The sequence below is a fragment of the Apium graveolens genome, chromosome 9, assembly GCF_009905375.1.
Source record: "Apium graveolens cultivar Ventura chromosome 9, ASM990537v1, whole genome shotgun sequence".
NCBI classification, from domain to species: Eukaryota; Viridiplantae; Streptophyta; class Magnoliopsida; order Apiales; family Apiaceae; genus Apium; species Apium graveolens.
The window spans coordinates 82,371,069-82,383,246 of record NC_133655.1 but is presented as its reverse complement, the minus strand read 5'-3'; the positions used below and the strand labels follow the sequence as shown (position 1 = coordinate 82,383,246).

Genomic DNA, 12,178 nt, shown 5'->3' with positions numbered 1-12,178 from the left:
ACTACTTGTAGTAGTTCTAGTATAGCTGCAACAGCTAGGTTTGCAAGTGCAGTAATAGTCTATATAATATCGAACTTGGCTTTCATTAGTAGTACATAAAAAAACACATTCTGAAAAACCAAGCTTGTTAGCCTTATAGGTTAAGTACAAATGCACTACTATACGTAAGACATAATTACTTGTTAGAAGCCAATAACATAGGTTGATCAGCAACAGCTTGGTCAAGGACTAAAGGGGAAGCAACAGAAATACATAGATATTTAGAAGAACTGTAATGTACCTTTAGAAGAAATAGTGGAATTTATATTTTTCGAATTTAGTCATTGTAGAGTGTGAGGTCTGAACTAGTGTTATAGGATTGCAAGTCAGGTTCCGAGAGCGTAGCTTTTAATCTACAGGGAAACAACATATTTAGCTACATCCATATATACATAGCAAAAATATTAGTGAAAAACATCGTACCCTTGTGCACTAAATACGTGTTAATCAAAGAAATTTATTAAAAAATACACCAAATACATTGATCATTAGTTGATCAGAACTTATCAATAACCACAAATAGATTGATTTATTAAGATAGACAAAAAACCCGCGATCCTATGCAGAAAGAGCGGGATTTCAAATAAAAAATGCAGAAGAAATGCAGTAGAATAGTGCAAAAAATGGATGCAGAAAAGTACAAATCTGGTGAAAAAACTATTGTAGAAAACTGAATTATTTGGTGCAACAAACTGCAGATAAATTCTATTATAATACGCTGCAAAAAATACCAAATTTGCTGCTTGAATATGCACGAAAGAGTTACATAAATTTGCTAAAAAAATTGTAGAAAAATGGTACAGGTTTGGTGCAAATAAATGCAAAATCTACTACTAAAATCTTCTCAAAAATTGTAGCATAATTTTGCAGGAAAATGCTACTAAACTGCAAAAATTGTATAGTCATATTGGAAGCAAAAAAATAGTAATAATCCAGAATAATGAATCAGAGCAATCCACCTTTTGTAACAAATTCTTAACAAATTTCCACCTTTTTTGCAAGTTTACTGGTAGTGTTCTTGGAAGACTTAATGTTCCTTTTCTTATTTCACATTCTAGCATTACACTTCTGGAAAATTTTGGACGGTGGTCCAAGGTCCACGTATTCACTCCACAAATCTGTGATTTTTTATGATAATAAGATGATAACTTGTGATCTGCTTAATTATTTATAGAAATAAGTAACCAACATTAAAAAGATTTATACCTGGATTTGGTTCATCACTTTCTTCATCAGATAAATATTCGCCTTGATGAATATTTACCGTAACATTTACAAAATCAAATTAATATGGAATTGTTAGACAAACTAAACATTAATACAAATGAGCAACTTATATTACAACATACAATGGGGATCTGATGCATCTTCACTGTAATCTGAATAGAACACGAAACTATAGATATTAATAAATTGGACATTGCAAAAAAATTTACAAAGTTAAGTCAAGTATAGAATACAGCACCAGAAAAAATTGCTCGTAGTCTGGCATATGCTCAAGTGGTTCTTCATCCGCGTCATTGAGTGTTTGTAACAATTTCTTGATATTCATGCATCATTGACCAAAAAACAGGTTAGACACACATACACAAAATTCATCATGATTTTGTAAACAATGTTGTAAACTTTATCAGCACACCATCATCTCCTGCCAAAATAAAAATAAATATAAGTAAAAATTAAATATATAAACATATAAAATCTACACAAATAACAATACTAATCAGAGATTAGACACGCATACACTTCATTCTAAAAAAAAGACACACATACACTTAATTCACCACGATAAAAAAATCACGTGCTATGTATTTAGGCATAGGTTATAAAATCATGCATCATTGATCAAAAAACAGGTTAGACACACATATACTCTGAACTTTATCAACACATCATCATCTCCTGGCAAAACCAAAATAAATATAAATAAACAATAAGTATATGAACATATAAAATCAATATAAATAACAATACTAACATCACGGAAAATAGAGATTGAAAAGATGGACATAATTACTAACCTGTAGAGCACGTATAACCTGCAAAAAGAGAGAGAAGAATGAGATTCAGAGATTAGAAATTTATGTAAATAAGAAAATCATCTCATCAAAATTATGTACGTGTTTATATCTGTATATATCAATCTAATTCAAATAAAAGAAAAAAATAAGGAAGATATCAATTAGTGATTATTTTAATGAAAAATTTGAAATTCAAAACATAACCAATAAGAAAACTAAAGATTATTATTGACATAGAGATTTAACCAGATGTGAGAAAATGCAACAACAAATGCAAAATTGTTGACCAGTGTCAAATAACGACGAAACATTGGGATTTTGGTTTTCCTTAAATACATATCGATGCATCGATTGCACTTTCTCATTGGATGTCTGAGGCAAATGAGTGTTTTTGTGCTCACAACTTGGAGAAACACACACGTACAAAGACACATAATGAAAAATAAATGAAGCAAAATATTCTAAAATACATTTCTAAAAAAAGCGTATAACCTTTATGTACAGAGGAAGGAGATCATGAACCAAGAGAACGTTAAGTCCGACCTATTTTTAAAAAAATGTATAATGGAAACAAAATCCAGTATTAAAATACAAATTTCTGATTATAACTTATGGGATACTAGTGTTACAGGATAATGAAAAATTGGGATTATTGTTCTCTAACATGTTAGATCTAATTAGATGATTCTCTTTAACAGTTGAAGCATCAAAGAGTCGAGTTATCTTTTCTGACAACCTATAACACATTAAAAAGATTTAAGCACATCAAAATATAACATAGTAACGTGATTGCAGAGTGTATGACAAAACCTTTTTGTACAAAAGAAGGAGATATTGGACCAAGATGGGGTCGTTTGCGACCTATAAACTCAAAGCAAACAACCAGGCAATGTTAATTTTTAAAAGATACAATTACAAAGAATTTATAAACATGCATAAACTGGTATAAGCAAAGCAACCAACCAGAAAATAAAAAGAGACTACTCAAAATAAAAAAGGATCAAAGAAATTTTAAACACATAAACATATATAACATAATCACATCAAAATTAAAGAAGCTCGTTCGAAAGAAGTGATTCTATTACAATACATACCTTGTGAATTCGATTACAAATACATACCTTGTGAATTCTGGCCCAATAACAATGAAAAGAAGACCAATTGCATAATCAAAATTTGATTCGATTATCTTGTAAATATATAATATCAAAGAAGAATATAAAGAAGTGATTCGATTACAATACATACCTTGTGAATTCTGATCCAATAACAATGAAAAGATAACCAACTGCATAATCACAATTTGATTTTGCATAACATACCTTTGGGAGTTTTCATCAAACATGTACAATGCACAAGCAAAAGTAAATAATAAAATACTATCAAAATCAACTTAAAATTAATAACAACAGTTAATGTATATTAATAATTCGCCCTGATTAAATCAAGCCTGTTTTAATGGAGGAATCAAGCAATACTAATTCATCGTTTCTAAATCACAAAAAAAGCATGAAAAAAATACTACCGTTTTACCAGATTTAACAAGTAACAAAAATCGGGATAAAAATAGGATACGTACATGAGGAAAGATGTGATGTATTCAATGTTTGTGAGGATAACCGATGTGCATTGATTCCGTATTGAAGAAGATGATCAAAATTGAGAAACAATAAATTCAAATTCAAAAAAAAATTCATGATGTATGCTATCATGGAGGTGTGAGTAGTTATGAAATTTAAAAACGGGTATACTGATGTACTGTTAATTGATATGAAGAAAGAATACATTTGAATTTGAATTATATGTTAACACTTGATTGAAGCATTTATGTTTTTGAATTTGAATGTTACTTAAATTGAGGGGTAATCTTAGGCATGATCTTGTTATTTATTACACAATATTTAATATGATTTCACATTAATAAACATGGGTTTTATCCATGAAACCGGATTATTCATCTTTTAAACCAAAAAAATGTAAAAATAGAAGAGTTGGTTTACCCATTTAAAGTTGGACTATTCATAGCTGAAAGTATATTTACCAAAATGGGTATAGAATAATATAATTTTTTTTGGATGGTAGGGTATTAAGTGTAATTTGCTTTTTTCTTTGATAGTAAAGTTCATGAATATATTGATAAAAGTTTACAAAATAAATTCTAAAGTGATCTTAAAGTACTTCTAAAACACATTTTCCTAACCCAAGTTTTATAGATTTGATATTTTGATCCAATAACTTTGGGCTTCTCCAAGCCCCAGCCAACCTTTATTAGTAGGAAGGAATGAAGGATATTTGTGTAATTTTACAAGAGGGCTACAAACATGCTTAAACCCTAAATAGCTGAAAAACCCTAATTCTCACTTTCACTCCGCTCCGCCCCTTCAAAATTACATTTTTTTCTTAATTCTCTCTCTCCCAAACAATGCGACCACCGAGAGGCGGCGGCTTTAGAGGCGGAAGAGACGGCGGCCGTGGCTTCGGAGGCGGCCGGGGAAGAGGCGGTGGCGGTCGTGGCTTCGGCGGCGGTGGTCGTGGTTATCAAGATGAAGGCCCTCCTGCTGAAGTTGTTGGTCAGTTGTTTCTCTCTCTCTCCCTATCTCTCCCCCCTCTCTTTCTCTCCCTCTCTTCCCCTCCCCCTCTCTCTCCATCCCTCCCTCTCTCTGTGTTTGTATCTGTAGATGCATTCTCATTTTTCTTATTTTAATTTGTTATCTCTATTGAATGTTTATGTATATAGATATGTGTAATTATATGCATTTGCTGATGGATTGATTGTGGTGAATGTAGAGGTTGCGTCCTTCGTTCACGCTTGCGAAGGCGATGCTGTTACAAAGCTAACTAATGAGAAGATACCTTACTTTAATGCTCCCATTTATCTTCAGAACAAGACTCAGATTGGGAAAGTCGATGAAATTTTCGGTCCAATTAACGAATCAGTGAGTCATTAGTCCGTTCTTTGTATATTTTTTCTTGCTGCCACTATGTTTCATATTAATTTGTATGCTTTTGTAGTTTAATTTGGTTCTAATTATATAATATTTGTAGTTTTTCTCCATTAAAATGGCGGAAGGAATTATAGCGGCTTCTTACTCAGCTGGAGACAAGTTTTACATCGATCCATATAAGCTTCTTCCGTTGTCTAGATTTCTTCCACAGCCTAAGTAAGTTTCGTATATGCTATGCGTTGGTCTTAAAGATGTGCTTTTTGTTCATGCTTTGAATAGTTGTCATACACTTGATATGATGTAATAAATTTAATGTATATAGTATGCTTCATGAAGATCAATCCGTGGCAATTTGTATTGAAGATGAACACATCACACTGTTTTTCCTTAAAATTGTTGGAGAAATCGTATAGTTTCCTTCTGGTATTAAGTTGCCTTTTAACCGTTTATAAAAGGTCAGTTTACAAAATATAAATGCAGTCTGTTTGGAACCATTACTTTCCAAGAGAAGTAGGTAGTAATCCTTTGATCTCTTTGTCAAAAGTGCAACATTATATCTGTGTATTGATCAGATAACACTGCTTATTCTAATATTCTAATATTTGCTAGTTTCCCTAAAATTGTAAACTAAAAAACTTTATTTATGTCATTGTTGTAACATGACAGCAAAAGAATTCTATAGTGGAAAAATAAATCCATGATATGCAGTGTTATGATAGGTTGTGCTTTTACATTGTTTTTTAAATGATTGAGATTAAAGATCATTTTTCTGTAAGAGAAAGCACTGTGATATGTAATAGAGAAATATTTGTATTTTATTTGAGCTTCTCCATTCTTCAAGTTGTTCTGGACTTTTGGTTCTGCATAATTGTTTGGTTCAAGACTTTTATTGTGTTTGTTTTGGTATCATCTAATTATTTCCTCATTTTGTTCCTGAAACTATTTTCAGGGGACAAGCATCAGCTGGTGGTAGAGGTGGAGGTCGTGGAGGAAGAGGCGGTGGACGTGGATTTAGTCGTGGTGGAGGTGGTGGTTTTCGGGGAAGGGGTGCCCCAAGAGGTGGGCGAGGAGGTGGCTTCCGAGGCGGTAGTCGTGGTGGCGGAGGTTTTAGGGGAAGAGGGAGGTTTTAGAGAATTTGTATTTCAATTATGCCTGTTTAAATATTCGTTTCTGGATATTTCGAATTCTATTTTGAATGCTAAATTAACCTTTTCGAATTCTATATTGAATGCTAAATTAAGCTGCTTTCCAATGTTAATTTCATTGACCAATATGTCTTACTTTATAAGAGTGTTTGGTTCTGTGTTGGTATAATTTAATAAATGCATTAATTTGTTTTTATCTGTAATTGTTTTTTAATTGACCACATGCGTTCTGTATTTTTAGTATAAAAAGGGTATATTGGTACTTGCACCATTTAACATGTATTGCTGATTTAGCTTCTAAATGGAAAGATTCGTCATCTGGTCAGCATGTTGAATATGATCAGCGGCCTGACATTTTCAGGTTTGTCGAATTTTGAATGTCAACCATAATTCTGTTGATATATTGTATTAATGATCTCTTTTGGCAGCGGAACAATAAGATATGCGAGTGTGCATGCTCATTTAGGCTGAACTGGGAGTAGAAGAGATGATCTTGAGTCGCTGGCTTATACATTAAATTTTCTCATTAAAGGGAGGTTACCATGGCAAGGTTACCAGGTAAGTGGATCATCTAGATTCATTACCACATTGTTGTTTAATTTCATTTCATCTTGTGCTGTTATTGATACTTTCTTCTTACTTTATATTTGTAGGGGGACAATAAGAGCTTTCTTGTATGTAAAAAGAAGATGTTTACCACACCTGATGCAATGTGTTGCTTTTGTCCTGCCCTATTCAAGTAGTTCTTTGAAGCTGTTACCAATATGAAATTTGATGAGGAGCCAAACTATTGCAAGCTAATATCTTTGTTTGAAAGTCTCATTGAACCATGCACATCATTGAGACCTGTTAGAATTGATGGGGCCCTGAAGGTTATATGCTGATATATTTATTCTCCTTTTTATTATTCATGCTGTCATGTTTTGCCTAGTAAATTTTCTACTTTGTGTTGTATGATCAGGTTGGGCAAAAACGAGGGCGTTTGCTTATTAATTTGGAAGAAGATGAACAACCCAAAAAGAAAGTGAGGGTAGGTAGTCCTGCAACCCAGTGGATTTCAGTTTACAATGCACGTCGTCCAATGAAGCAGAGGTCAGTACTTTCTCTAACTTTAAGATGCTAAGGTGTCTGTTTTGACTCAAAATGTTCTCCCTAACTATATGCTGTTGATGCTATTTTATCCTAGTCCTCAAAATGGAGATCTAGTGAAAAAATTCTATTTTTCTATTCTAGGACATGTGAAACTAGTTTGATCAATCGTGCATGTCTGAAGAAATTTGGAGTTCCTTCTTTTTTTTAGGGGGGGGGATAGGGAGGGTTCTAGAGTGATTAGTGAATCTTTAATCCTTGTGAACTACTGATTTCTGGTGTGATTTCTTAGAACATCAAGTTCATTTTTAGATTTTGAATTGAAGGTGGAAGGTTTAAACATCTTGTAAAGATCGTCAATATCAAGACACCTTTCCTTTGTCCCATCTATTAATATATGACTTCATTTAATGCTTGAAATGTATGGAATATGGTTATTGAGTTCATTATTTCATAAAGGAAAAGTTCAGATTAATTATGAATTTGAGAATGTGGTACTGTAAAATATCCCAAGTAAGTGAGAGCGATATGATATGATATTCTAGTGGTGACAACACTAAGTTCTATAGCAATTAACAATTTCAACATTTTCCCAGAGCATTAACACTTTAAAAAATGTTTCGGAATATTTTCAAAAGAACGTTTGCATATTGACACAGAGACAATATTGTCACAAGATTTCTCTAGTTGTTATAACTCGGGAAATCTCGTGACAGTATTATTCACAGTAGATAATTACAATATAAGTAAAGTAATAACTAGAGAAAACTCATGACTATATCATTCATAATAGATAAGTACAATATAACTAGAGAATAAATAAATCGGCTGAATCACAATGATTAAACTCCTATATATAATAATCCAATTTCTAATTAAATTAAAACTCTATCATATGTTATTATTAATAATAATATAATATTCTAATAAATGTGCTTCCAAAGCCTATAAAATGGCTCCCAATACTTTCTTTGGGATTTTTGACCCGTTATGATTTTACTGTACTAATGAAGACATTTTTTTTTGGATGTGTAGATACCATTACAATGTCGCAGACGCAAGATTGCATCAACATATCAAGAAAGGAAACGAAGATGGTTTGTATATCAGCTGTGTGGCTTCAGCTGCAAATCTTTGGGCTTTGATCATGGATGCTGGGACAGGTTTCTGTTCCCAGGTTTATGAGCTTTCAGCAGTCTTTCTTCATAAGGTCGTTTCTAAATTTACGACTGCTTCATTGTTATAAACTTATTTATATCTAGGTCAAGCTTTACCTAATCTTATTGTACTCATTTTTTCAGGAATGGATTATGGAACAATGGGAGAAGAATTATTACATCAGTTCAATAGCCGGTGTGAGCAGTGGAAGTTCTTTGGTTGTGATGTCTAAAGGTTGGTTTAACAGTTGATCAATCTACAATAACTGTAGATTTTTTTTATACATGTTTGTGTGTGTGCATCTTTTATTCCTGCCATAATGGTATAGCCATATTTTCATGGTAAACAGTATAATTTTTTTTGTATCAGTTTGATAGTCCCACAAACTGTAAAAAGCTACATATGTTATTGAGTAAAGACTATTAGTTGGAGATGTAATTAACCTCTAAACTGGAGTGCAATATATTAGTTGGAGATGTAATTAACCTCTAAACTGGAGTGCAATATATTAGGAACTTCATTGATCGAACGAGACTAGAGAGCCAAAATTCTTGATTGAGCTGTGGCTTGAATTCTTGTTAGTTGTGGGAATATAACGAGTACTGCAGTAAAAGCACCTAACTTCTGGGAACAGATTCCCAGCTTGATCCAGCTGCGCTCTGTACTTGTCTGCTTTGGACAAATTGTCTGTGTGCCAATGCAAGTAATGTACCGAGATCCCGCTACTCTCGAATGAGGACAGTGAAAATGCTATATCATCGCTGCATGTTGTAATATCGAAGTAGAGGTTGAGAGATTATAATAACAGAAAAGAGTTTGGCTATACCAGGAGAAGTGATAAAGATTTTAAAGCATGGAAACGTATTCTTTGAAAAAATTGCACTACTAAAATGCATTATACTTGCGAGAATCTGTTCTGAGAGGTATGCATGGCTCAAAATTTGGACCTCAAGCTGTTAAAAATTACTCAGTTGAGGATAGAGGCCAGTTGTTTTGTTACATGAACTTTAATACCTATATAAACGTACTTTAACTATGTAGGTACACCTTACACCCAGCAATCTTACAAAGTGAGTGAATCTTTTCCTTTTAAATGGATTAACAAAAAGTGGAAAGAAGGTTTTCATGTCACATCCATGACTACTGCTGGCAATCGCTGGGGCGTTGTAATGTCTAGAAACTCAGGGTATTCTGATCAGGTAATATTACTGATTAATTAGGAAAAAAATTTCTTCTTTGCACCTTTGTTATTTCTTCCATTGTTTAGTATGCACTTTTATAATGACTTGTGCATTGTAGGTCGTAGAGCTTGATTTTCTCTACCCTAGTGAAGGAATACATCGACGTTGGGAGAGTGGATACAGAATAACATCTATGGCTGCTACTGCTGATCAATCAGCCTTCATTTTAAGTGTTCCAAGACGTAAGATGACAAACGAGACTCAGGAAACCCTAAGGACTTCTGCCTTCCCTAGCACTCATGTTAAGGTAAATGTTTGCCTTTAATATGCCCAAATAAAGTTATGTTGGCCTATATAGCAATATTAGTTCTTTATACGTACTTCTTTATACCGTATATTAGCTTATTATGTTATGTAGGACCTTGGGTTACAAGATTATCATTCATTAAAACTAGGAAGTTTCTAAGATATAGATGCCACCAGTTATCTTTGTGGTGCCTCTCACAGGCGTCTGTTTTATTTCTTTTAAAGCATGGAAGTTAATTACATGTATGCCATTCTTTTGCAGGAGAAATGGTCCAAAAATCTCTATATCGCATCAATATGTTATGGCCGAACTGTTTGCTAACAGTTGTAAATTGTATCCTGGATCTTGCTGTGGATAGGCTGGAGGGGAGATGAAATTTTGACATATGTGAGTTGTGTGAGAGATTAGTATTAAGTGAGAAGTTTCACATCTCATGTAAAGATAAAGTGAGTGAAAAGGGAGAAAGAGAGGTGGGGGTTGCCGGAGTCTTGAATACTACTTGACTTGTGTTTCTGAGAAGATATTAAAACAAATTGGCAATAAAAACCATGCATTTGAGACTACACTACACTTTTTAAACTTTGCAGCTTCATTATGGTTAAATGGTCTTTTTTACTTTTAAGTTTTGTACTCAAGTCACCAGTTTGAAAAATAGATACTTTGAGATCATTTATCTTAGATTTTCTTATCTCCTGATCTAGTCTGATCAGATATGTCTTGTCAGACTCTAGATTGAATTCCACAGACTTATAATCCAGAAAAGTAGTTATGATCTTAGCAGTGTTAGGCTTTATTTCGACAGTATTACCTTTTTGATCTCTGTACTTGGGACAGTATGTGCTGTCAGACTTTACTGAATAAAGCTTCTCCTGTCTTTGAATTTGTGACTTTAAATAACCTGTAGCACTATCTGTTAATCTGTCTTTCACTTGAAGTAGGAATAGAACATGTTCCAGTTCCTGAAAATACTTCAGTGGTATATCATTCTTCCTGATATGGTATACCCTTCCATCTGTCATAAAATATAAAATATATGTTATTTCAAAAAGGTATGGTAAACTATTTGTACAGATTCAAGTCGATTCAATCTTTCAGGAGTTGCTCCAACACATGGTTCACTTAAGGAAGTTGGATCATTGGTAGTGTTGTGTATTCTCCGTTCATCAGAACTATCCAATCCAGATTTATCTCTTGCTTACTTTTCTGTAACAACTCTTGCTTCAAAACCACTTGTTGCAGTCTTTAAAGATTGAGTCTGTTTAGCTTTGGTGAATTCTGGTAGAAGTATCTTTGAAGGTTTAACATGAGCAATGTCAGAGGTTTCCTTTTCCTTATCTTCTGATATCAAGCCAACTTGAGCTATGTAAGAGGTTGCTTGCTTCACTGTCATATCAGAACTTACTACATCTTAACTCTGAACAACATGAGCCATGTCAGAGGTTGTTTGAAAAATCTTCTTTGAAATCAGAGTAAGACTAACATCTTCTTCATCAATTATTTCTTCATCCATGACTGGCATACAAACCTTTACAGGTTCATCAACTTTTTCTTTTCTCTTGGACCTTAGATCAATTTCCACTTGTGATTTGGCTTTGGTTGCCTCATAATTTGTTCTTTCCTTTATCACAATATCCTTATGCTTTGGAAATTTCTTTTCAGCAACAGAAGATTTAGATTTTGTCTTGACACCTTCTGCTTTGAGTCTAGCTTCTTCTTCTTTTAGACTCTCAAAGTCCATTCCTGGATTTTCTTTAAGAAATAACTCCTTTGAAATTTCTTCATCAAGTTCCAAATGTTCACTAGAACTTATCCTTTTACCAGTAGCAGAACTTATTCTTTTTCCAGTATCAGAACTTGTTCCTTGACTTGTAATTTTAGCTTTACTTGATGAAAATTCTTTGCCTTGACCTTGACCTCTACCCTTATCAGAGTTTCCCTGGTCATCATTTCCATCATCCTTTCCCTTCAGTGTCTGAATAGATTTGCATTTGGACTTAATCACTTTCTCCCCCTTTTTGGCATCAGCAGGTAAAAGAAGAGAGACAAGCAATTCCACTGAGGATTGAATCTCATTGAGTTGAGTTTGCTGAGAAATTTGATTCTTTAGAATTTCAGAAATCTGAGCTTGTTGCTTCTCCTGAGTTTTCTCAATGTAGGCAATTCTGTCAAAGGCTGGCTTAAAAAATATGTTCTTTTCAAGTTTCACATTCATATCTTGCTGGATCAAGATTTCTTGAATTTTTTTCACCTTGGCATGAGTTGTTGAGTGTAGACCGTGAAGGTGCCTAGTACT

At 33.4% G+C, this 12,178-nt stretch overlaps 2 protein-coding genes across 3 annotated transcripts; both read left to right on the top strand.

Moving 5' to 3' along the window:
* The first annotated feature begins 4,405 nt into the window (after positions 1-4,405).
* LOC141683882 (H/ACA ribonucleoprotein complex subunit 1-like protein 2) lies at positions 4,406-6,263 on the top strand. Its single transcript, XM_074488675.1, has 4 exons — positions 4,406-4,630; positions 4,848-4,996; positions 5,106-5,221; positions 5,955-6,263. The coding sequence occupies exons 1-4, from the start codon at positions 4,483-4,485 to the stop codon at positions 6,133-6,135; spliced, it is 594 nt and encodes a 197-aa protein (XP_074344776.1). The 5' UTR covers positions 4,406-4,482; the 3' UTR covers positions 6,136-6,263.
* Positions 6,264-6,334: 71 nt separating this feature from the next.
* LOC141683881 (casein kinase 1-like protein HD16) lies at positions 6,335-10,448 on the top strand. Of its 2 annotated transcripts, none has more exons than XM_074488674.1 (9): positions 6,335-6,511; positions 6,617-6,708; positions 6,804-7,022; positions 7,112-7,242; positions 8,275-8,449; positions 8,541-8,631; positions 9,439-9,596; positions 9,697-9,885; positions 10,147-10,448. In XM_074488674.1, exons 3-9 carry the CDS (start codon positions 6,915-6,917, stop codon positions 10,204-10,206), a joined length of 912 nt encoding a protein of 303 aa, XP_074344775.1. In that variant the 5' UTR covers positions 6,335-6,511; positions 6,617-6,708; positions 6,804-6,914; the 3' UTR covers positions 10,207-10,448. The 2 variants fall into 2 exon arrangements, with proteins under 2 accessions (XP_074344775.1, XP_074344774.1); XM_074488673.1 differs by having other exon boundaries at positions 6,355-6,511; positions 6,579-6,708.
* The last annotated feature ends 1,730 nt before the right edge of the window (positions 10,449-12,178 follow it).